Raw genomic sequence first — 25,252 nt, 5'->3', positions numbered from 1 at the left:
GCTGAAACTTTCAATTCGGACTGGGAAGAGCAAGACTTACTGTTGCTCAAGGTGAGGCCCCAGACAGTAATGCTTGCTTTCTCCTCCACTTGATTTTATAAATGTGTCTAAATGTCACTGTGACTGGAGCAGTAACTATGAACTATCAAAAACAATCAATAGCCATCATCACCACACACAACAGCAAACATTAGAAGTGTGCACATAAAGCACACATATGGTTCCTAGGATATAGGACCTTCAAAGTGAGGGTCTCTACACGCTGTATAGCTCCTATCCTTCATAGCAGGTTCTGAGCACAACAGGCATTTAAAGCTGAAAATGTTCTTACCCTGAAAAAAGTTGCTTTTTACTAAACAAGGCAGCAGATACTTCATGCTATTTGTTTGGGCAGAGCAATTGTCTCAGAAGCATTCACATAGTGGTTTTGTTTTCGAAGCTTGAGGAAAAGAAATTTGATTTACATAGGCCTTAAACACTAAGTTGCTAATTCTAGGAGTCAACCCTCTTCTCTGCTCCCTTTAGAACTTTTTCAAAATGGAAAGGACCGGTTGCAACTTTCTTTTGCTGAAACTTTCTAATGGAAACACCAGCTTCCTTGCACACCCACTCAGATGTATACAAGCTGTGGCAATTTCTCACACAGGAATTTCACAGCATCCCAGACTTCTTTCCTCATCTCCCTTAAGCACACTAGTTAACTTTATTCTATGTTCTTAAAATTTGTGACATTAATGTATTTCAGCATTTCATTTAGCTCCAAGTGTCTAAAGCACCATAGTTTTGTTGAAAACTGCATACGAAAGAGAATTCTTTTGGCTATTTTTGAGTAACCAGAGATATGGAAAATTGAAAATCCTGCTTTTGGGTTGCATTAAATTTACCCTACCCTTTTTCAGATGAATTTAAGCCAATGGAAATAAGCTCGATACCTTAGTAGTTTACTCCTGGAAAGGAAAGAATCGGTCACTGTGAAAACTTTCTACCACTTACTGTACAGTCAGCAGGACCTACCAAATCCTGATCAACCTATTCAATTCACTATGCTATAAAAGTGTACAGGCCCTTTATGCTTTACAATGGAAAAACTAAATTTTCTAAAAACAATAAATAATAAAAAAACAACCCTACATGCATCCCAACAGCAAAGAACACAGTTTAGCTCAGTCACATTGGTAAAAGTAGGTAGACAATTTTGCTGCATTGCTTTTTTAATTACTTGCCCATCAGAGTATAACTTCCTTAAGGTATATTTACATTTTTCCCTCCAAAAAGTTCAACCCACTCACACTGAATGGTTTTTACTCCTCACACACAAAGAAGAGGTATCTGGAAATAGTCTGGTTTCTGGCATATAGATACCTTGGAAATAAAAATCAAAGAGAGATCTGGCATTTATATGTGTGTATACAGATGTATATAGTGGCTATTACTCACACCTTGCTATGATAATATGACTTGGCAAATACAGAGAGTTAAATGCCTTCCCCCTCCTCCCCTCCATACTGTACTGCTATAATTGGTCACCAGCAATTTAACATAGGGAAGGTTTGTACGTACGCACTCAGCTGGTGTGCGTCCAGACACGGTCTGGAGGGGGAAAACTTCTTCACAAGAGTCGCTGCTAGACGCACACAGTTGGAAGAAAGCCTGTGAGACTGCAGATCAACAGTCTACAAAGAAACCACCCAGACTGCGTTAGCCAGCTGAAACGCTCGTCCCCAGATTTTGAACCAGTTTGTCAGACACTAGAGCTGGCAGTGGCCGAGACTAATGGCACAGCTCTGTTTCCAGGCTGCTTAGATAGCAACCACGCAGCTAACAGGATGGACTGGGAGAAGTTAAGTTGCAATTACTAGTTAATATCTTATCAAAAGAGCTGGATGCGCACAATCGTTGCTGCTAATAGCTTCCCTTCCTCTTCTGAAAGGGCAACAAAAATTTTATTCATGGCAACTAGAGAAGGACTAAATAGCACCAGGTGAAGGGTTAGGTGGACTCTGCTGCAGCAACCACCCCAGTGAACTCCAGTACCTCGCACTCTTCTTGCGGGCGGTGCCTCACTCTTCTTGAACCACACATCTCTTTCTTGTGGAAATACTTAAACAGCCTCTTCCTTACAGTGACAAAGGATCCAACTAAACCACCATGTCGTGGCAGTGCTCAAAGCTGAAGTCTGCACAAGCAGCTGTGGTCTGGGTAGTCCCAACTGCACGCAGAGGGTAGCAAAGTACTTTGGATTTTCAAAGCAACCGTTGAGCAGCAGGGAGAAGTGTTAGAAATCACAACTAGAAGGAAAAGCAGCACTACTGCACATCAGATGAAGCACAGCTTCAGAGGGGGTCAGTAGCAGGACGACGAAGAGCTAGCTATGCTCCATTTGCTGCACACAAACTAACTCCAATATGAGAAATGTCTATGTCAGATCCAATATTAAAAGTCATAGCCATAGCACAGAATATTTTTCAGCAGGCAATGTTAAGTGTTGAAGGACAGCCTGACCTTGCTACAAGTTCATCTGAAGTCATAAGGCTGAGAGAGGAAGTTGGGCATAAATAAATACGTTTTTACTTGCATGACTCCTTACACAGCTACACCTCGGCAATGGATTTCTCTTAGATCAGTCACGCAGCTGTTACTAACATTTAGTCATCATGGTCATCACAAATTTTATGCTCCCATACTGGTGGCACCTACAGTTTAGGAACAATGCTCCCATCAATTCTCCAGACCCACTACTGGCTACCAAATACAGTATTTTCCATCAAGTATTTAATAAAATTCATTTTAATAGGAGTTTATAGACCAGTTGCAATCACTTACTGCAGCCTTCTAGATTACTGTGACTTTCAGAAGTCAGGCATTATGTTACTTATTTTATTTATCATTAGAAAAGCCCACATACTGTGAAAAGGTACATATGGTACCCCACCACCATTGAGAGGTAAAGAACTGGGTGCCTTCCGGCTTTCTAAGATGCGTTCTGAAACATTTTCTTACAGCTTCAGTAAAAAATGGTTGAAGAAGCTAACATGAGTCTTGTCTTTCTCTAATGCTTACGTTATGATCTTTTCCCTCTCTCCCTGAAAGGAAACCCACCAAAAGGTTGCAGGATTATTTTTTTTTTCCTGGCAATAACATGCTGCTCTAAGATTGTGCCACACACAAACTGGATGAGCAGCCAACTGCTGAGTGGGAGGCTCATTAAAAAGGGCCATTTGCTTGCCATATGTCTCTTTCTTCTAGACAAATTCTAGTCATTAGAGTTTTAACCAGAAATGCAAATTAGCAAAGCAACTTTTTGTTAAAATGGTACCAGAAACTTTCCTAAGCATCAGAGCATTGAAAACCACTTGGTACTCAGAGCAAGTTACCGGTTAGACACGAGAGCCCTGATCCCAGAGCGGGATTGGCAGAGCGCCTCGTCCTTGCAAGGCCGGCATTTCCCAACCGCCCGTAGGGGAGCCCCAGTCCCACCACCTCTTCCTGCTCCTGCCCTCCACCACCACCCAAGCTGCTGCTGCCATTGTCTCCTGCTTCCCCCCTCCACCACCAATTCCTTCTCACTCCTCTCCCTCCCTACTACGGCCATAACATTTCCCCAGCTCATTCCCACACCCAGCAGGATAACTGCAGGAGGATAATCAGCCAAGCCTGTCTGCCGTTGAGAAGTCTGTGCACTTCCATCTTGGGAAGGCAGCACAAGCACATCTACTCCCAACCATCTATCTAGAACAGCTCTTGCAGACCTTTGGGTCCATGCTGTGTACCTTTAGCAGTGTGGGTACTACCACACCAGTAGACAAACACAGGTAACTCACAGGCATCCATAGTCTTCCTGCAATGGGGTAGTGGTCAGTCAGCAGGAATCAAATTGACAAAAAGGAAAACAACCACCCAGCCAACTGAAAAACCCCAGTCCCTTAGGATTTCAAGTGCATCTCTCAGCCTCTTTTTTAAAATCAGATAAGCAGTTTTTCAGACAGGAACATACTCATGCTAGATCTTATTATAAATGTCAGTCTCTCTCCTATTTACATACTGTTTTAAGACACTAGCAGTCTGAAGTCAAACGCATGTTCTTCATTAATTTTAGTTATAAAGTTCATCTAAATTCACATTACGTTTCTACAGCAACTGTCTTCCTGGAGGATCTGAAAGCATTTCACAGGAAAAAACTGATACTATGAACAGTTACAAGTAATGACCATTTCTTCCGTCCAACATCCCAAAAATGTCCAGAGAAGGCAAAAGCTGATTTACTATCACACTGCAGCTCTCATTCCTACTCTGAGTATTTCTGAGCCCACATCCCAGCATATGCCCTTCCCCTATACCAACTCTGAGGGACGCATCCTTCCCAGCAGTTGGTTCTGGGTTTCCAAGTCACACTCGTAAGAATCTCTCAACTCGGACTCACAGATCTTAAACACAGCACTAATTTGTTTTTCTTCTTTTTCTTTTTTCTGGCCATGCCATTTGTGTAGCAAATGTCTTAATTTCCCCACACACTTTGAACCCTAGTAATTAAATTAGCAGGGACACAGTAGCTAAAGAGCTGGATTATGCAAGCCACCCTGTCCATCCATCTCACCAAGGTTCCACTTTTCCCATCAAGCTTCACAGGAGTCCCACTTGGCCTCCACGGTCTTTACTTTCTGAGTTTGGAAATGCAGAGGGCCATGCAGCATTTTACCAGCTTTCCCCAATCCCAATGAACACTCTTGCTCCTCCATAGATACACGTCTCACACTTGCCTATGATGTTCAAAAGGTTATTAATGGTTAAGAAACCCAAAAACTAACTAACTAAAACAAACAAACAAACAATTCTTCTGGCAGAAGACAACAAACGTGCTTCCCATTATTTTGACAAAGACCTTCAGAAACCTTCAGATACCTTCAGATATGATCATGCATCCTAATCTCATGTCCCTCTTCCTTTTTCATGCACATGTGCAGCCATCGTGACAAAAACGAGACCTTTCACATAAGCTGGTCCACACAAACTAAGAGAGGGATCAGGTGAGCACCATGAAACAAGGCAACAAGGAACAGACGCAGCCGGCTTGAATTATTTCAGCCATCCAAATGCAGCCAGCCAGCCAGCCTTGGCTGGCTACTCCCAGTCTATTGCAATACAGAATTCGTGTGAGATGAACTGGAAAAGGTTGAACCAGTGACAAATATTTAAAGTGTGCGCTGTGAAGGTGACTCCCCCGAAAAACATAACCTTCTTAGCATTTAAATTTAAAAGGTCTTTCTTACTCTACATAGGCTATCAGCCATCCAAGATGACAGTAGCATCTGTCAGTGTTGTAGATGTTGTGACAGGTGGCTCACCAGCCAGACATTCCTAGTTTGAGGACACTCATGAAAGCCCCCGTACAGTACAGACACGTACACTGTATTTCTTTCTTTGCGCCTGCTTTGCCTGCCTTTGGGAATCAAACTGTGCACTCTGGTTCAGAAAAAGAGTTGAGTCTCACCTGCAGTGAAGGGAATGAGTGGAAGAAATGGAGCTTCATGTCTGTACATAAAGCTGTGAGGGAAAGAAGTACTGACTTCAGTATTATGTACTGACTCCCTCTATTTATATTAAAGGGATCTAATGCTTAGGTCCTTCAGAACAAGAAGTTAAATACCTACGCTTCTCCTATCCAGTTAATAACAGTCACCTTTGCTATTAGTGTTAATAGCTTCCCCCCCCCCGCCGCACACACTGAAACAAGTTGATCTCTGCCAACTGAGAACAGAAAATCTCTACACAACAGCTCATGACAGAGAAAAAAGCCAGTTTTTCCACTCCTCAAAGTTTCAAAGCTCACAGAAATGCCTTTCCCTGACACAGCAAAATTACTGTCTTGGATCACAGGCTAAATTAAACACACAAATATCATTCTCCATATAAACAGAGTTATACATGGCTTAAATAGCATGGTTTTATTTTCCTATTGGCACCAATTGGTACAGTAGTGCAGTCGAAGCTTAAGACATCCGTGACGTCAGTTGCTTTAATAGGCAGCACTGACGTGACTGGCTCTTGTTCCCAGACGTGAAGTGTGCTGCTATCCACGAGGAGGATGCCAACCAAAGAATTCCTACTGCACTTCCTATCAGTTGTTTGAGCAGCAAACACTGGCTCCAGAGGGGGAAAAGAAAAAAAAAAAAAAAGAAAAAAAGAAAAAAAATCTGTTTGGGTATCCAAAAATTCGCAAGATGACATCATCCTGTGCGACAGATTTCTGTGCAGCTCCCTCCCCAAACACACATGACCTATCAAAAACCCTGCTCTACATTCCTGCCAGCTGGGTTCTGTATTTACAGAAGGGAAAGACATTAATAATTTTTGCCTTGCTTGTTTGCCATGTTAGCTCAGTTGTAACAGTTCCCCCTCCAGCCCCAAGAAGCAAAAGGGACAGTCAGTCTAAAAGCGATTTCTTAGACTAATCATAGGAAGCTCGTGGCAATTTCTTCCTTCCCAAATTCCCATGCAGATTTAGACTATGTAACAAGTCAGAATATCAGCAAAGGAAGAGAGGGAATGAACTTGAGACAAAGTGAAACCAAAGGCAGAAGAGACAGCCAAATGAAGTTAAAAAAAAACCCAAGTATGCAGTAAACCATACCCCAATACCCTAAGCATTAAGGATTGTGCTTCTCTGTAAAGGTCTTTATCTGCTACTAAGCATGCACCATGATCCAGCTAAGTTGCATTGGTGACTGCATCATTCTTTGTAAAGATGTCGTAACAGTGGCATGTGCTTGCTTTCTTCTGCACCTGCTAGTCTGTTCATACGAAAACACGAAGCCCAACTTCATGCACCAGAGTTAAGTATGAGATTAACAAAAGGCATTATTACCTGTATGAACTATGAACTCAAAACATAACACCTCTCAGCTCAAACAGATTTTGTAAAAATTCTTCCTCAAGGTTTGCACAGAAAGGAAAGAATGTATTTTTTCACTGATTAAACAGTGACCATGGCCTCTACAACTGCCTTCTCCTTATTCTCTTCTCCCATCATGGGTCAAGTTTGAGGCCAGATGGGTGGCATTAAATCTGTAAAATTCCTACTTTAGGAAAACAGGAGTGAAGTTCCAGACTTCCAATTACAGACTACAGGCTAACAGACTCTCTTTGAGTTTCTAAACTACCTTAAAGCTTTTTAACTGTATGGTTTTCTACACGCCTGAATATCTACTTCAGGGTAGGAAAGGGTGAAGCAACTTCACACTTAATTAATGGCTTGTTCAGTGCCTAGAAACAGGCAGCTCATCCCTACCCCAAGCTCACTGGCAGGAGCTTACCAGCTGGGTAGGCTGGAGTGTTCATGCATCTCCTCCCTTTTAAATCCTTAAGTTATACACCTCATGAAAGAGGACAACAGCTTCCTCTTGGGAACTCAGGAGCCACATTCCCAATTTCATTGTAGCTAGTACTTAAGGTAGCCTCAAATGGTCGGAAACATGGGATTGGACTGGAACCTCAAGTGCAGCCCTAAATACACCTCAAATTCCCAGTGGAGATCAGCCTTTTCCGCTCAGCTTCCTAGTAGTTAAGTTAGGCAGCTTTTAAGACCCTTCTCCCAAGCACTTAAGACTTTCCAGCATCATGGAAATGAGCCCAGTGCTCCACTGTACCAGCCAAGAGCTAAGGCAAAGTAATTCAAGTGGTGCCAAGCAAATCCTGTGTGACTTAGCCCATCTCCAAGTCTTCTGGGAAGCAGTTTCCTGGCTACTATTCTACCCTCCCTCAACTACAATCTTTCAAAAAGTCATCCTCCCCAGTTAATTTCTTTTGTACAAGCCTCTAGAGTTCTTTCCTAATTGATGCAACTCTGATCAGCTTCTTTGCTGCCCACAGAGATCTGAAACAAAACAAAAAAACACCTTATGCTGAATGCTTCTAAGGTCAAAGCTGAATTTCAGCAAGTTGCAAGTTTGCAGACTTAAAGTAACAGCCAAGAACTGCAGAAGTCTGCGAGGAGCATGTGATGCTTCAAATCATCAGTTGTACAAGCTGCAAGTTTTCCCTCTCTCCTCCTACTCCCTTTTTCTTCTCACAAATAAAACACAGAAAAAGTTCAATGCTGAGGCAAATCTTAGTTTTTTTTAAACAAGGGTAAGGTTATACTCCTGCTGAAGTCAAAGTAGAGGAGAGCAAGACAGCTGTATCTAACAGCAGACACCTCTTCCCGCCTAGTACCTCACTGAAATAGTATTAAAAAATATCACTATCATCACAAGCTTTTGTTTCCTTTAAGGCACAAAGCAAATCCCATGAAACCAAACAAATTTTATAGTACAAACTGGTGTCTATAAACCACAAACTCTTATTCCAGGTTGGAAAGCGAGAGAGAAAATGCAGGTATTTTCTTTCCATGAACTTTTGGGACATAATCACAGTGTTCCTCCATTACTTGGAATAAAACTACCCTGTGAACTAACCCTAATGTTCTCATTACATCAAAGAGCAGCACCCTTTGAGAGCTGCAGACTCTACAGCAGTTTCAGATGTTTCAGATGGGCCAAGGCAGCAAAACTGGAAGGTGGCTGGGAACTAAAACAGAGTCGAATGGGGTTTCGCCAGAAGGCTGAATACAAACTTTGATATATATCCAGCCACCAAAGTGAACATCAAGAAAAGTCTACAAATTCTGTAGGTGACTCCAGAAATCGCTCAGAGACATAAAGTTGTATATATACAAAGAGAGAAGCAGTCTCACAGTCCACCGATTTTAATTTATGAGGATGATAACTTTAAGGAAACTAGACCCTGCAAAAAAGTCTGGCTGACTCCAGAGAGATGAAGTTGAGAATGAAAGATTCTCAGCAGTGCAACCTGATAAAGAATTGCACAATGCCATTTCACTAGAAGCTAAATTTGAACCATCTCCCCACACAGAAAAGGTATTTCTGATTCATAGCTTGCATTCTGGGAAGCTGCTGGCGCACAATACTAGAAAGCACGTACCATATACACTCAGAACAGACTCCTTGGGCTCAGGACAAACTGCTCAATGAAAAATCAAGTAAGCAAGCAAACAAAAAAAAAAATTGGGAAGACCCATGTATACATTCCTTAATAGTCATAAAACAAATGCAAAGTAGAAGACAGTCTCCAATACAGGTGGTTAGACAAAAGAGGAATGTTTCATTAAACTTAGGTAAAAAGCTGCTACTTCACCAGAGTGGCTAATGGGGGGACATGAAGGAATAGGAAGAACACATGCACACACAGGTGCAAAAGAAATAAGCAATTTTTGCCAGGAACTTCAGTGCCTGCATTTTGGTCCTGTGATTTGATATTGCACTGTGAATCAACGGAGAGGCATTTGCTGAAATTTAAATAGGCACAGAAAGGTGGAATAACAAACAGATAGGACCATGGGGAAGTCTGATAGCAACTAAACTTGTTGAAGTTAATTCTCTGAAAAAAAAAAAAATTTAAGAATATATATATATTTTCTCATGTATGGAAGAACAGTTCATCCATTATTTCAAGGTGACAGGTTTGAAAAATCCAGGAATATGAAGACAGTTTCCAGACTGCAAAGCCATGACTGCCTAGAAGAGAAAAACTCAGTCTTTGATGGGGAAAAAGGAGGTAGCAGTTAAGCTAAAAACAAGTAGATAAATATATTTTAAAGGAATAATCACTTCCCTGACAGAAAAGTATGGAATGATGCTACCTGGGTGATTACAAGTGTTTCAGACCTTACTGATCTCAGACTTGTAGCTGAAGAGGCACTCACTGCTCATGAAAACAAGTGCCTTCTCACTCTGCAATACCCAGGCACTACTCTATACTCTACAATCAGACTTTTACATGAATACCAAATAGACTTTCTTCTATTTGTTTATGGGGAGAAAAAGGTTGCAATTCTCAGGAAATGTTACACAGTCCAGTACTCAGAGCTACAGAAGTGAAAGCTGTCTTTTAAAAGCATGAAGACTATATGCTTGTGGCAATACTTCTATTAGCAGTACCTGTGAAAAAAGCTTTCAAACCTCTGACTGCTTTTCAGATTGTACAACCTTTGTCAAGAAAAAAAACAACCACCAAACCAAAACTTCGGTACTGGGGGATTAACATGTGGGTTTCTTTTTTTCTTGGTTTTCTTCTGAGGACACACATTCATTAACTGCTTCCCAGCCTATAGACACATGGCAGCCTGTCTCTCAGGCCCTGTTCTCTAGATGTTCTATTCAGTTGTACAGTACAAAAGCCCCAGGAGAACTATGTGATAGTTGTGTGCCAGGTTAAGTTCAAAGCAAAACACAAATTAAAATGCAAAACACATTTCATATCAGGGAGTGGTGTACCTGTTGGCTGGAAAGGACTCACCTAAATAGGTTTCCTACTCCTGAGCCTGTCCCTGAGCCAGACAGTCCCTCCCTGTCTTAGATCTCACCCACCTCTTTGAACTTAAAAATTGCCCCATCAGAGCTGTACTGCTCCACTTAAGCAGAACAACAGGCGTAGCTCTCCCTGACACCACCCACTGTTCCCAGGGAGGGAAAGCCCTGGACAAAGGGCTCTTTGTCCAACACCACCTTCCTTGAGCAGCAGAGAGCATTAAATTGCACTTGAGGGAGTGAAGAGTTTAAACCGAATGCAAGACAAGCAAGCACCCCTCCTCTGTCCCCAAAGTAACACAAGTTGGCAGCAGATACCATAAAGCTGTCAAGCAAAGGACATTTGCCAGTCTAATGTTTGGTCTTCTCTCCAGGGCCATGAAGAGAGTTGTACAGCATACTTACAGAAGACCCAACATACTATACCATCTAAGACTGCTCAGTATCACCAAAGTAAAAATCCAAGCTCTTCCAGATCTTAGATGCATCGGGTTCAGGGCACGTACTGAGCAAAGGCTGCTGCTGTCACCATCTCAAGACAACTAGGAGATACCTAACTCACACCATACTTCAGCACTCTCCTCCCTCAGTGTCCAAGGTCTGACTATCCCAGAGTGGGCAGCAGTAGGCCTGCTGGAACTGCAAAATTGTGTCTTAGAGGCAGGCATGCCTTTGGACATGAGAGAGAAACTTCTGGCAGCTTCATGTTGCAAAATCCCAGGGAGCTCTCCTGCTCCACCACTGCAAAGGCAAGTTCACTCTTGAGAAGACCTGCAGAGAGCGTCTTCCTCTGTGTTAGCAGGATGCAATGAGGAACAGGCCCACCAGGCACTGCTCCATGATTAACAAATCAAACCAGTAGAAACAGGTTTCAGTAGGACGTTTGTTGTACACCAGTTCTAACACCAGAGAAGGGACTTCTGACTCATTCCCACCCGGCTCCCCAGCTGGGGAAGGTTCACATGACAAGGTTTTATAGTTCCTCACTTAAAAGACATGAGGAAAGCTATTAGCACACTTAGGTAAGCAACCAGACTGGACACCACTGATTACTCTGTATTAGCAATAGCACACCTTCACTATGTGGTGGAAAAGTGTGAGTTCACAGGAAGAGTATTTCCAACACCCCGGATGTGTTACAGTGTGGCACACCCTGGAACAGGGTGTTACTTGCTAATGTCTTCATATTCAGTATTTTCTTTACTCCTAGGAGCACACAGATGGTAGTGATACAAGAGGTGTTCCCTCCAAACCCTGGGCAAAGCCGAGTAGAAGCTTTGAGAGCTTCTTCTCCAAGACGAAGAAGAAAGCTAGGGGTTTGGGGTTTTTTTATTTTTTTTTTTAAACGTCATCTCAAAGGAACAGCTTTGCTCTTAGAATGGAAAAAACCTCAAACGGACAGAAGAGCAAATGAACCATCAGTTGCAACAACAGAGATAAGGCCCTAAAAACAACGGTAAAGGGCCTGTTATGATTTGATTAAACATGGGAGCAAGCATTTGGGACAAAATAACCTAGATGCTGCCAACCCATCCCAAAGTACTTTTTTTTTCATTGCATACACTCACCTATACTAGCAGGGTCTTTGAAAGAAAAGGCTACACTGTGTATGGGGGCAGGGGGGTACACACACACACACGTAGGTCACTCCACAGCCCTCTGTGCCGCCTTTCTGTACAGCAAGCATTAAGCAACCACAACCAACTCCATCAACTTTCAAACGAGTAATCTGCACACATAAGGAACTGTGGCCATGTAGCACTGGCATTTCCAACAGATTGAACCTGGGTCATTTAGAGTCAGAGCCGAAGATGTCTCTGGGTTGAGCTGATGAAGCCTCAAAAACGCTTTTGATAGTTTTGAGCTATATAGCCTTTAAAGTTAACACAAGAAAGGTCAGACAACACCCAAGGGCCACAGTGTTCAAACCCCTTTAATGCCTTTCAGTTATCACACATTACATTTGAGTCATGGTCATCAGCACCCCTGGGGCATATCTTCCCACACAGGTACCTCTGCAGAAGAATGAGAGGCATTCCTCTTGATGAGCAGCAGCACAGTGAAGTCTAATTCTGCAAGGTACCAACATACCCTGTACCTTCCAAATTCAGATCATAATCCAGTATTTTCCAGAGGCTAAGGAAAGATTACAGTGCTGCCTAAGCCAAAACTAGCTGCAACATTTGACATGGATGGGTATGGAGGGTACGGATGATATAGCCTCACTTTTAGAGCAGAAATTTAGTACTACAGATGTCACAGTACTAGGAACAGCATAAAACCAATTCAGACAAAGCTGGTAAGACCTTTCTGTAAGTATCAAGTGTGAGCTGTGTACATGAGGAAAGCAAAGGACACCAAAGCAATGTCCATCTGTTGTGACAGTTTACCTTGGGCTCCTGTGAAGTCCACTCTGCCCACGTCAAGACAGGGCAGTAATTTTGATCTGCTCTCCATTCCATATGCACGTGAAGACTTCTTTTGTTTTAGGAGCCAGAAACACATTAGCCATTGGGTTTTAATTACATGAAAATTGAACTTGATGCTACATTAACTTTAGCTTTTACTCTAAAGAGAAGCAGACTGGAAATACTATTCAAGAGGGAATGGTTAGACTAACAGCTGTCATATAGGACTGTTCTTTGACAGCAACAACAAAAATTAACCATGTCAGCCATCCCCAACAGAAACAACCAAGGTAGCAGTTTCCCAGTAGGGAAAGGAGCACTGGCAGGACTGCAGAACTCAGGTTCCGTTAATGAGATTTCACTTAAATGTAAAACACAGCATTCTCCTTCTTCAATAAGGCTTTATTGTATTTAGGTTTAATAAGCATATCAAAACCTGATTTAGCAAGTAGCAAAATAATATTTACTTTATACTTGTATTTATATATGTGAGTGATGACTTTGTGGTACTTAAGCCCATAATCTCAGGAGAATAACATCAGTTTCAACTTCCCTTCCTGCTCAACTGTTGCAACCAAAATCGTGCTGCAATTTACTACATTAAAATTCTGCTAGGGGTTTTAAAAACAACGTTATTCCATTAAAGCTGAAACAAACCTAGAAAGTCATTTTAATGAACTCTTATGTTCCATCTCCAAGAGTCATTCTGGTAAGCAGTACATCTTACTTGACAGAAATTTAAAGCATGTAAAAAGCCAGTCCTATAATCCAGAATTTGTACAGCAATACAGTTTAGAAACATTTGCCCACAAGGACATAAAACCCCTCCTCTAAGCCCAAAAACTAATGGCTGAGCCCCATATAAACATTCTGCCAACTGTTCTAGTTGTGCTTTCTGCAAAGATGGAAAGCTGCTCACATGCAAGCGGGGGGCCAGCCAGGTCACACAGCAATCGCCACCCAACAGCACTACGTTTCGGCAGCAGCACGTCCTCCTCATAAAGGCAATGATTCTGGAGTGCTCCCACCTCCCAGCCCTTTTCAGAGCTCACTGCAGGGCAGACACCCAGCTAGCTCCAGACATCACTGAAATAGAGTGCATCATTGCAGTTGCAGCACTGATGTGATTGAGATAAAACATTTCGGTCAGCTCTCGTACAACTCTGCACACCCCCATTGCACCAACACGGAAATATTAAGAAGTCCCCTTCAGCTTGAGTATGCAGTGAATGTAAAACCCACTCCATCTTTGACAGAACATTTCAAGGCATTTTCAAAACTTTCACGCTTTTGTCACCACATTCATAGATGGGAAATGCGGGCAATTCATTATACTCAAAATTGAAAACAATTCTTCTATGTAGCTATGTGTTCTGTCAATTTGCTGCCCAATGAAATACATCTATTTAGTAGCCCTGGGAGTAAATCAGTATCTCTTGCGCTCTGTAACATTATTAAAAAGTAAAGTCACAGACACCAACAGCAGATGCTTAGCTTCACTCTGTCAAATACAGCGATCAGTGTAAGCGGTAGGCAATTCATTCTCTTTGAATTTGTATTTCAGGTCAACAATAGCTTTACCTGCATAATGTACAGGGATTTCTATCTTTGGCCCTATGACGTAGTGACCCTCCTCCAGACTGTGAGCTGTAATTGTTGTCCACTGCCGACATGAATGAATCAGAAGATAATCGCTCTCTCGAAGGCCTTCTACAGTTTCTCCTGCAAAACAGATGTAGGGTTTTTTTTTAAAAAAGTCAATCACACTTATTGCATGAAGAATTAGGAAAACTTCACAAGAAGCATTTTATTCTTATTGCTGTTTATTTTTTCAGATGTTTTGATATTTAAAAATCCAATTAAGTAAATTTCATTTCCACACAGTATTCACTTTTGCAACAAAAGCACTTCACCTTGCAGGACACAAACATAAAGCAAGACAACTTAGTGCATGAATACAATACCACAGAGATGTAATCCAGATTACTCAGCAGTGGCTCTGGGGCTCCTTTTTCGGCTTTCTGCAATAACAGATTTTTCATATCTCTATTTATGTCTGCCTATCTCACTTAATACAAAAACTTGAGAGCTCTTTTAATTTGTAAATGAAGGAAAAAAAAAAAGTACATTTTCATGTGTTCAAAGCATCACACTACCCTACAGCCACCTGAAGCCAAATCTTGTTTATCACTATGAAGTAACTGGGTATCACACTTGCAGATACAGAGATTTCAGCTTTGTCATTCTCTCCCTTTGCAAGACACTGATTAATTAGCCATTCCCATGTCTGTAAACTTAATCCTGCCACTTAATGAGGCGAAAAAAAATAAAACAATTTAACGCACACCAAGGTCTCCTCTCAGAGACAAATTCAGCCAAAAGCCTCCCCAGATGATGTCCAGATCACCTTTGTAATGCCCGCTTTCATGCTCTTGTGTCTGTCAAATCCATCCCAAGCACAGCCAGAGATCCAGCTCTCCTTCCTTCCCCTGTCCCTACCAAATCCTCTGCATTTCTGCCAACTACTCCTCTCCTCCACCAGCTGCAGTGCCTGATCAGGACCAGGGTGCTTTGCTTGTCTTCTCAGCAATTGCAAGAACCACAGCAGACAGACTACTCAAAGTGCCAGAGCTATACATCTCAAGCATGATATATGAACAAAATTTCACGGAGCAGGGCATATGACAGCAGACTGCTCTTACACACCTGCAGTCCTGCTCGGTACACTTCTGCATGAAACACACAGAAAACAGCCTTTCTTAAGGTCTTTCAAGGAGCTACGTGAACTTTCAGGACCACTTAGTAAACACTAAACATGGGCCAAGAATAATGAAGCTTTAAATTTCATTTTCCTTCTCTCCCACCAGCTCTCTGCAGTTACAGCGAAAAATAAAACAAGTAGTTTAGTCCTGGAATCAAGTTTGGACAAAACTCATCCTCTTCAGCAACTACGACAACCTACACTTTCTCCTCACTGTCCTCTGATATTCTTAAAAGTCAGTGGAAGAATGAGACTTTCCTCAGCCTGGGGCAGCAGACATTTCCCCTGTTCAGCCTCTGCAGAGGAGAGGGGTTTTTTTTTTGCCCACACCAGGCAATCTTTTTCCACCATAGGCAACAGCCACTACACACCCCATTCCTGCCTGATTTCATGCTCCCATTCTATCAGAAAGTGCCCTCCTACACGATTCAAAATGCAGCAACTGGTATGTGTGAGAACTGTTAGATTTTAAATCAGAAGAGACCATTACGACCATCTGCTCCAACACTCTCCGGCCACAGGATTCTGCTTGTTTCCTCCAGAAACTTGGATTTAGCTAAACAAGGGAGAGACCTGCCCCAACCCACAGAGTCCGAGAGATGGACTTCCCTGGATCTGCTGTTAAACCTTAAAAAAAAAGTTCCTGTTTTGCACATTTGGAGCTTTAACTTATAACTGTGGATACATTGCTGTTATGGGGGTGTAGAGGGGGGACAAAAAATAAAAATAAAAATCAAAAGGTATACAGAGCTCCTTAGTACCAATTATTCTTGCTCCTATGAAAGTACCATTTCCAGGTTTCCTTCTTTTTCACAGCCAGAAAGTAGCTTCCATGTAAACAGGACATTTCAAGAACTGGTTTCCCAATGCTCCTTGGACCATGTCCCTTGGCAGCCCAGACAGGCAGACTGGCTGCTTAACATCAGATCCTGCTCCCCGGGAAGCACCATCCCTCCACCCACAGTGCACTGGGAGAAGGGACCTCGGAAAGCCTAGGGACGAGTGCCAAAACTGCCATGCAGCACCAGAGAACTCTTTGGTCCCATGCATATCTTGAAGTAAATTCAGATACATTTGCTAGAGGAGTCAGGCACCCGCTAAATTTTACCAAATCATCTAACCTTAAGCATCTCCTGTTTTCTGCTCACAGGGCAACTCCTAATACATATAAAATTATTTTGAGTTTGCTGCAACAGAGGTTTACAGTTTTTGGAGAAAACACAATAACAATAATACATGGTGCTATTTGAAACTTGTGTTTCAGTTCAGAAAGTTAAATTCATGCTTTCTATAATCCATGGTAACAAGTAATTATTCCATCCTGCAACCAAATAAAACTTAAGGGAAGAACTAGTATTTTACTAGTTTCAATGACAGTGGTAAACAAATTTTGAAGAAAATACAAAACATCTCTGGTACACTTTTTCTCTGCCTTACAATCTGTAGGTATAATTCCAGAACGTTACCTAAAGGAAGGCTGAATTCTATATCCAGGATTGCAGGGAAATAATTACAGTATGGGTCACCCTTGAAGAGTCTGAGAAAGATATTCTCAGGAAAATAAAGACACCCACGATGAAAAGGTACTTCGAGTCATGGCTCACATACCACAGTCTAAGTGGTTACTCCACTAAAACTGGGTGGGACAGGTGAGTGTAAAAAGAGATTACTCAGGCAGGCCCAAGAGTGACTACATAATTAAGTCTGCAGCTGGAAGTAGCTGTATTTTTTAAACAGAACCTTGGAAACCACAGTTCTTGTTACACCGATTATTTGGTCCAACCGATTACATCGGAAATGAATTTTGTGCTTTGCCATGGGAGATTGAGCCCAGCAGAGAAGGTGGAGCAGATGCAGTGAGGAGCTCACGGTCCCTCCGGCTCCCTCACAACAGGCAGTCCGTCCTTACCAAGTCCTGATCTTTCCTAACTGTGGGCGAGCTGGATTCCTAGGCTTGATTTACAGCAAGAGGCTCCTTGTCACCAAAGGGATTAATGGACTCGCAAAACCACCTGGCTAATGATGGCCTCCATTCTATGGGAGGAAATAGAAGGAAGAGTCAAACATCACTGACGGCAACAGAACATGGCAAGACATACTCTCTTCTTCCTTCCATTTTCTTATAGTCTGTCTCCCCCTGTAAGACTTGCTCACTGCCTTTAAAGCGTTTTCCTCCTGGAGAGGAGGACCCTTTAGGCAGGAGACATCTCTGACCCCTGACGACTCAGCTCCCAGCCCAAGCACAGCCCAGACTTGGTCCTTTACACTTTTCTCAGCCAACCGTACCTTGCTAAACAGCCACACATACCCAATCTGATTTTGTCCCCTGCCTCAGTAACACAAGTTATGCAAGCCTTTCATTAATCACATTTTAACTATGTGGGAGAGAGCTCGGCAGTCCTCACATCCACCAACTATGCAACTTGGTTCTCACCTATTCAACATACTCCTACACTGCTGCTTACACAAAAATCAGACGCCATGAGAAAACTGAGAACACAGGCCACTCATCTTTAGTAACAGTTTTGTCTCTTATGATCAAATATGGATTAGCTCTATCTTCTCACCCTCTCCTCCCCACCCCACATGCCTGCAATATAATTAAACCACTACAAAGAATCTACAGGCAAATACTTGTGTTGGTTTTTTTCCTCCAAATAAAAGTCAGAGAAGCAATGAACTATCACATGCAATTCCCCACCCTTCCTAAAGTTGCCTACCTCTTTCCAAAATATGAGTCAAGTTTATTCATAATAATGCCCGAGACTAAGAAACCCATGATTCGCTAACAGCGTCTAAACCCTAAATAAAGCGTCAACACCCATCCTTGCCCAACAATAAAAGCCTCACACCTCTGAAATGAAAAGTTCCTACACAAGCTGTCCTCCTATAAGCACTCTGACCACGACCAGTATTTGGGCTACTTCATCATGCATCACCGAAGCAGCACTGCAACAGCTATTCATGTGTTCGCTGCAAATAAGATCTATTACAATTTTTTAATTACATGATCAATTTCCATACAGCTCCTAAAAAACTACAAATATTGCAAAGCCCACCCTTGTTGAAGGGCAACTGCAGAGGGAATGCTGACCACAGAAGGAAAATTATTCACATGTTGATACAGTTAAAATAAAGGTAATTGGTTAATAAAGAGTTCCATGCTTATTAAATACCACCTACATTAAATGCCAATACTTCTTTAATAATTCTTTCCAGTTCCAAAACTGGATCATCCACATTTGGCAAATGTTGGCTCTGTCATTGTAAACACTCTAATCTCAACAGTTAATAACTGTAGCACGACTGGGAGCAGGATACCTAGATCTGCAAGTTCAGAGATGAATTTCTGTTTTCACTTGCAGTTTTTAAGAACCAGGTGAGAAAACAGAGGTTGCCTACGCACAGGGACTGAGTTTATATGTGGCAATGCTGCAGCACAGAGGAAGCTTCTTTCTTTTGAAGCAAGCACTTAACTCCCTGCAGGTTGTTGCCACCCCTTACTTTCTACAGACACACACTTTTATTTAGTTTAGCATTTCACAATTTCCAAATGTCTGGGGTAAAGCCTTAGGAGTAGAACCGAAGACCACTCCAGTGTTGAAGGGTCTGAGTACTCCCACCTCCTCTTTGCTTCCTTCTGGATCAACCATTAAAGCTTGGCCCATTACAGTCCATAAAAGACAATTCACACCAGTTCTACATATTCTGGTTTGCCAAAGACAGCAATGGCTTTTCGACACCAACCACTAAAGAAAAATCATGAAACAAATGAAAAAAAAACCCCACAAACCCAACAACTTTTAAAGGTTCTCCTCCTAGTATTGAGAAACTAACATTCAAGTCACTGCAAAATGTGCAGACCAACATGACTCATTCACTCACAAAAACTACACTGCTAAAAATAAGCAGTGATCTACAGGAATATAAACGCTTTATAATGCCACACACTTTGTCATCTTGGCTAAGAGTTTGCATCACTGCCTTAAAGCATAAGCTTTGCATCTGGAGACATTAAAATAGTAGGTAACGAGCAATTCAGAGAAAGAGAAGTCGCATGTGAGGTTCCAGCAACGTAACAGATATCATTTACACACGTCAGATGAACTAGATACCATCTCCTCCTGCCAGGAAGATGGTTATGGAGACATTCCTCTCATCTCATTCATCACAGAAGACTGTAAAGTGAGCTTACTGCTGTCCCTTGCACATCAGTTCAAACATGCAGAATCTGCTCTTCCTGGAACAAAAAGGTTTACAAAAAAGAGCTAGGAGCTCACGAGAAACTTAAGATGGCTTTTGTGAAATAGCTGGTGAAGAAGATGGCTGCAAAAACTCATCAAGACTTTGGGCCATGTGTTTTCATTAAGCCTGAACACCATCTGCATGTAAGGTAACAGATGCCGTACAATTAAGTGTATCACCCAGCCTGCTTTGGTCAGTTAAGTAGGTGGTGAGTTTAATTATTCCATCTAATGTTCCACAATCACATAATACATCATTACGTAGGAAAATCTCAGCAACATTAAAAATCATTTCAGTGGGTGCTCAGCCAGGTACCTACAAAACCACACAAATGAATAACTTCAACTTTATACCCACTTGAGCTTGCATGAACATTTGCTAGGAATGAAGGGTTAATTTGTGGAACAGCAAAAAGAAGTGGCTGCCTGGTCAGGTGAGTATGTCTGCTGTGAAATAACTATGAAGAACTGCCAGCATGTGGCTAGCATTACAAGGGAAGACTAGCAACCAAGGTTTATTTTGCAACAATTGGAGAGAGAGAAAGCAGAATGATTAGAAGCAAGAAAAAAAGAAAGAAGTGAGGTCCTTACTTATTTATCATGCTATCATAGCACTCAGGAGCCTTACCTACACGGTATCTGCTTCACTGTGGATGCAGCTTCACTGGACTTTCCCTGGCTGAGGGCCAAACAAGCCGCGTATTAAGATACACCTTAACATTGTCCTAGCGCATCATGAAAAACAAAGCACAGCCCCACCCAGCATGAAATGAAGTTATAATCTATTGGGGAAGAAAAAAAAAAAAAGACAGACAAAAAAAAAAGACAGAGATGTTTCAGGTCACAGAGAGGTCACACTGCTAGCACAAATATAAACGTCAGCGCTGCTTTTCCACTCCAGAAGAAGGAATATACACCATACACCAGTCAACTAATACAAAGCTGTCCTGTCTTTGGAAAGGCAAACTTGTGTTTCTGCAAACATTTGCTAGTCACATAGCTCCCATGCAAGTAATACCTTAAGATTAATTCGCTTTCTTTTCATCTTATTGGAAGATCCACAGCAGGTAAAAGCTAAAGCCAAGGCCTCCTCTCAGCACAAAAGCTCAGGGGCCCCCCATCTAAAAGTGGGGAGCCCAGGGCCTCGCAGTGATGAGACAGCACAACTGAAGAGACCACGCACAGGTCAGGAGCACCCAGCTGTGCACAGCGAGCACCTACGAACTGCGGGCATTGCGCACACTAACTTCAGCCTCCTTGGCAATGAGGGTCTGGGAGCAGCACAGGTACCTGCAGCCTTTCCAAGGTAGGTTTTGTGGTATTGTCAGGTGTTAAAACCAGGCTGGGTACCACAGCATCTTTTTGCCTTAAAAAAAAAAAAAAGAAAAAAGAAAAAAGAAAAAAACCCAAATCATAACTCATCTGGAAATCTGTTTCCTTTCACTGGTGGGCTCAACCTTTACACAACCTTCAAACAGGTCCCAACACTTTGGTTCTTGTTCAGCCAGTTGGTTGTTTGGGCTTGTGATCTCTTGAAATACAAGACAACAAAAAACAAGGCATAATCATCCACAAAAAAACCCAGCAGACAGCAACTCTTTGTTCCATACAAAACAAGTAAGCCAAAAAAGATCAAGGTGTACATCAGGCTGCATCATGAAGATTTTTCACCGCTGACTTCAGTTCGGTCTCATTTGACGCAGGGACACACGGCAGCATCACTAGCACTCAGGAAGCACTGCACTAAGTAAGTTGCTTTTACGTTACCAAGAGTACAAGTTCTTTGAAAAACATCCACAAAAACCACCAAACTGTTAGCATGGCCAATAGGCTACTGGAAGAGAATTCCAAGTAGTCAATTTTCTAATGTCTTTGAAGCTTAGCATCTAGTTTTATTGGAGTTTGAATTCAAAGAGCAGCATGAATTCTTTCACTCAGGGGACAAGACTGCGCTCCTAAATAACCCTCTCTGGTTTTAATACATGCAATGGAGGAGTAACAAAAGAAATGGGTATGTGACAACTCAGTAGAAGACAAACCTACTACTTTCTATTTGTTAATCAAATACCTGCAGTGCTGTCATATGTGACCATCTGACAGCAGTTGTCATCAAGGGGAGGAAAGAAACAAGTGAGCAAATGCCCTTTTTTCCTTAGAAGTATGGACTTCATCAAAAGTCATCAAGCGATTTTGCTGTTTCAGGTAGACTAAAAGTGCAACAGCACATAGGACAGCTTCCATGCAACTTCACATCTAACACAATGCTATCAACATACGAACCTTCACCTCCAGCACTCAGTCGTATTACCTCAGCAACATCTTGCTGGGGGAACAGGTGCCTCTTCTTTTACGGATCATTGCACTAATAAAGCTTTCTTCTTTTATAATGCTGAGTTTGGAATTCACATTTTGGGGGAAGAAACACAAAGTTCTTGACAAGTCTGAATAGTCAAACTAGGACTATTAATTTTATTTCATTTTATTATTTAGCAGGTCATGCAACCTCTCCTCTTGACAAACAGCTTCCCTCTAAACTCTGAGGGAGGGTGGAGAGAGGAAGTAAAACCTTTTGTTTTCTGCATGCTGCATCATACTCCAGAGTATCTGTTGAGCATTTATCTATGGAGACATACCTCAATGAATGTCAAAGACTAATAAATATTAAATTAGGGTGGTTTGCTTGCTTAAGCTTTGGCACTGTACTTGGTTACAGAGTCAAATCTCAATGAGCTGTTCAGCCTGCCGCTTTTGCTACTTCTGCTGCAAAAATAAAACTTGCACTGGTCTATGATGTAGGTCAGAGGAAAAAGTTCATTAGGAAGAGAACAACATCTGAATTTTCCAGTTTGAAGCAGCAATAGGAATTTGTATGGAAAAATTTCACATCCTTGTAACATTCCTTAACAAGGGAAGGAAAGAAAACCCCAGAAATATTTTGTTACATAAAGAACCCCACTTGTAGCAACACTAATGAACACTGCATCTACAAGGGCTGAAAATTTTATGTGTGGGTTGTTTTTTTTTTTCCACTATGACTGAACAGATGCTTGGAAGAGTTACTCTTGCATAAAATGCCTAGTGGGAGAGAAGTAAAAAGAGCATGTAATTTTAGAAAACACTACTACTACCACTGGAGAAAAAACTGCTTTGAAAGCCTCTGTATGTTATCAGTCTCACTTTGTCATTCCATACAGACACAAAAAAAGGTTGATTAAAAAAAAAATTATCTAACTGATCAGACAAACTTCCTTGTTTAAAGAAAAGCAAAACAACTTGCATGGGGGTGTATCATGCAAAGTCTAAATACAGACTACCAGTGAGTTAAAAGGGTAAATATTGTAATTTCTAGGAGCAAATATTGTTGTTTCTAGGAGCAAAGGAAACCCAACCCACGTTAAAATTTAAACATCTCAGGGCTATAAAATGTAGTGTACTAAATTTTTAATTTAAAGCGGACAGATTCATTAGGAAAGCCTGACACTGGTCTCATCTGACTGTCTGTGTCTGCACATAGTGGAAAAGATGAAAGCAGAGGGCTTTGGACCCAGCTACACACCCTTTTGAGCTTGCAACACAAAGATCTGGAATAAAAATGGCACTTATATGTAGGACTGTTGATAATCAACCTCACTTTTCAGTTTCCCTTCTTCCTTCTCAAAAAATTTCCTGAGTAGTTTTAAATAAGTGTTTCCATTTAATAATTCCATTCCTGTAGCACATTCATTCGTTCCAGTTCTTATTATCTGGATCAACCAGTACTTCTGTCATGATACAAACTGCAATTAAATACCTCTCTCTCCAAAGAAATCCGAAGTAATATTGACTTGACCCTCCATCAACTGCATAGACTCCCTATCTTTCAGTGAATGAAAGGCTTCCCCTGACAGCATAAGGAGTCATACGCATTTTGATTTTAAGACTACTTACATTCTTCCTTCCTTTGCCAAAAGCAAAAAAAGGAAAAAAAAGTTGCAACTAAAGCAGGGAAGATCAGACAAAATTAGTTGCAAATTTTGTGCGCTGTCTCTCAAATTAAGATTCAACCAGTTGGTCTTCAGAGTTGCTTTTTACATTACAAAGAATTAAAAAAAAAAAGAAGGTGCTTTTCAAAAAAAAAAAAAAAAAAAAAAAGTAATTTTATTCGAGCCACAAGAGAGCCCAGGCATCGAAGCCAGCTCAGGTTGAGCCTCACAAACTCACCAAGAGTTTCAGACCACCTCTTTGGTACTTTGCCATAGAGACCATGTTGGAAACGCCCAGGAGAATCATCCAACCCCATCCAGCGCAGACTGAGACACTCAGCTGCCCGAAACTGCTCATCTGCAGCAAGGTTCTGTTACCAGCAATTACACTTGTCTCATCCTTGGATCTTTTAAAGGAAAGACCCTGAATCTTCTCACAGTTTCAGGAAGAGCTGGGCAAGATGCATCTTACCCAAGAAACAGTTTGTCCAAGATTAAGCCTCTCCCCACTGTACACCTTTTTCCTTGGATGAAACACAACTGTTGTTGGCTATGGCTGGCCATGCTACAGCAATTTTCAGTCATGTCTGAACAACAGGGCATCCAGTTTGCTTCACTGACCCTACCTGCTTAGCAAGGAAGGAGCAAGGACAGTATCGCCCTCAGACTGCCTAACATCACGACTTGCGGTACTTTGCGCATTGATGTAATCCTTCAGCCTCGCAGTACCATGATCAAACTTTGCTCTGGGTGACCATTAAGTATTTCACAATCAAGAGAAAGGAGATTTCTGCAATTTCAAATCGCTCTGCAAAAGTCTGATACAATCAAATTGCTTCAATCCAACTGATGCTGAACTCAAGCTATCACCTACTAACACCTAACGAGAGCAGAGACTCCCATCCCCCTATTCTTTTTATGCCTGCCAGCAAGAAGGCAGATTTGTATCTTTAGGATTAGCGTTTTGCTGTTGGAATGGCTGGATATACCAGTACTGTTGCAACAAATCAGCATAAACCATAGTCCTGTTACAAGGTTACAGGACAGATTAATCCACTGAAAAACCCAGTTTGTTCCAAGACAAGCTCTTTGCTAGCTGCAAATACACAAAGACAGCATCTCAGCGAGTCTTCAAAAAAACCTGTTTGACCTACTGCAGGGAAGAGGAGCACAAATATTTTAAATAAACACCAAGTGGAATTCTGGTGCCACTGTCACTGATGGCAAATGCTCTGCTGACTTTAGCAATCTCACAGTTTGAACCTTGGCATCTTGCTTTCTTTGTGTTCATAAGACGGCTAGTGGGGGGGTTGGGGGGAGAGTAACAACACAGATTTCATTGAGTTTTGTTTGTGTTTGTTTCAAGCCTTCAGAACAAACATCTTGGAATGAGAAATCTTACTTTTTATGAACTCAAGCCAAACAAGCCAAAACACATCTTTCAATACAGATTGCTCTCCACTCCCACACAAGGGAAAAAAAAAAAAATACACCCTCAGTACAACAACATCTTAAC

The 25,252-nt window shown here is 41.8% G+C and overlaps 1 protein-coding gene across 1 annotated transcript in view; it reads right to left on the bottom strand.

Annotated features, from left to right (window-relative positions):
- Nucleotides 1-25,252, bottom strand: part of GAREM1 (GRB2 associated regulator of MAPK1 subtype 1) — a gene marked incomplete at its 3' end in the record, with an annotated part of 99,724 nt that overhangs the window by 61,750 nt on the left and 12,722 nt on the right. Inside the window, exon 2 of the mRNA XM_082015319.1 lies at nt 14,351-14,491. Coding sequence (XP_081871445.1) covers nt 14,351-14,491 — 141 coding nt within the window. The remainder of the gene's footprint in view (nt 1-14,350; nt 14,492-25,252) is intronic.

The sequence above is a fragment of the Phaethon aethereus genome (genome assembly GCF_964289735.1).
Source record: "Phaethon aethereus genome assembly, chromosome: 2".
NCBI lineage: Eukaryota > Metazoa > Chordata > Aves > Phaethontiformes > Phaethontidae > Phaethon > Phaethon aethereus.
This window is presented reverse-complemented; position numbering and strand designations above follow the sequence as displayed.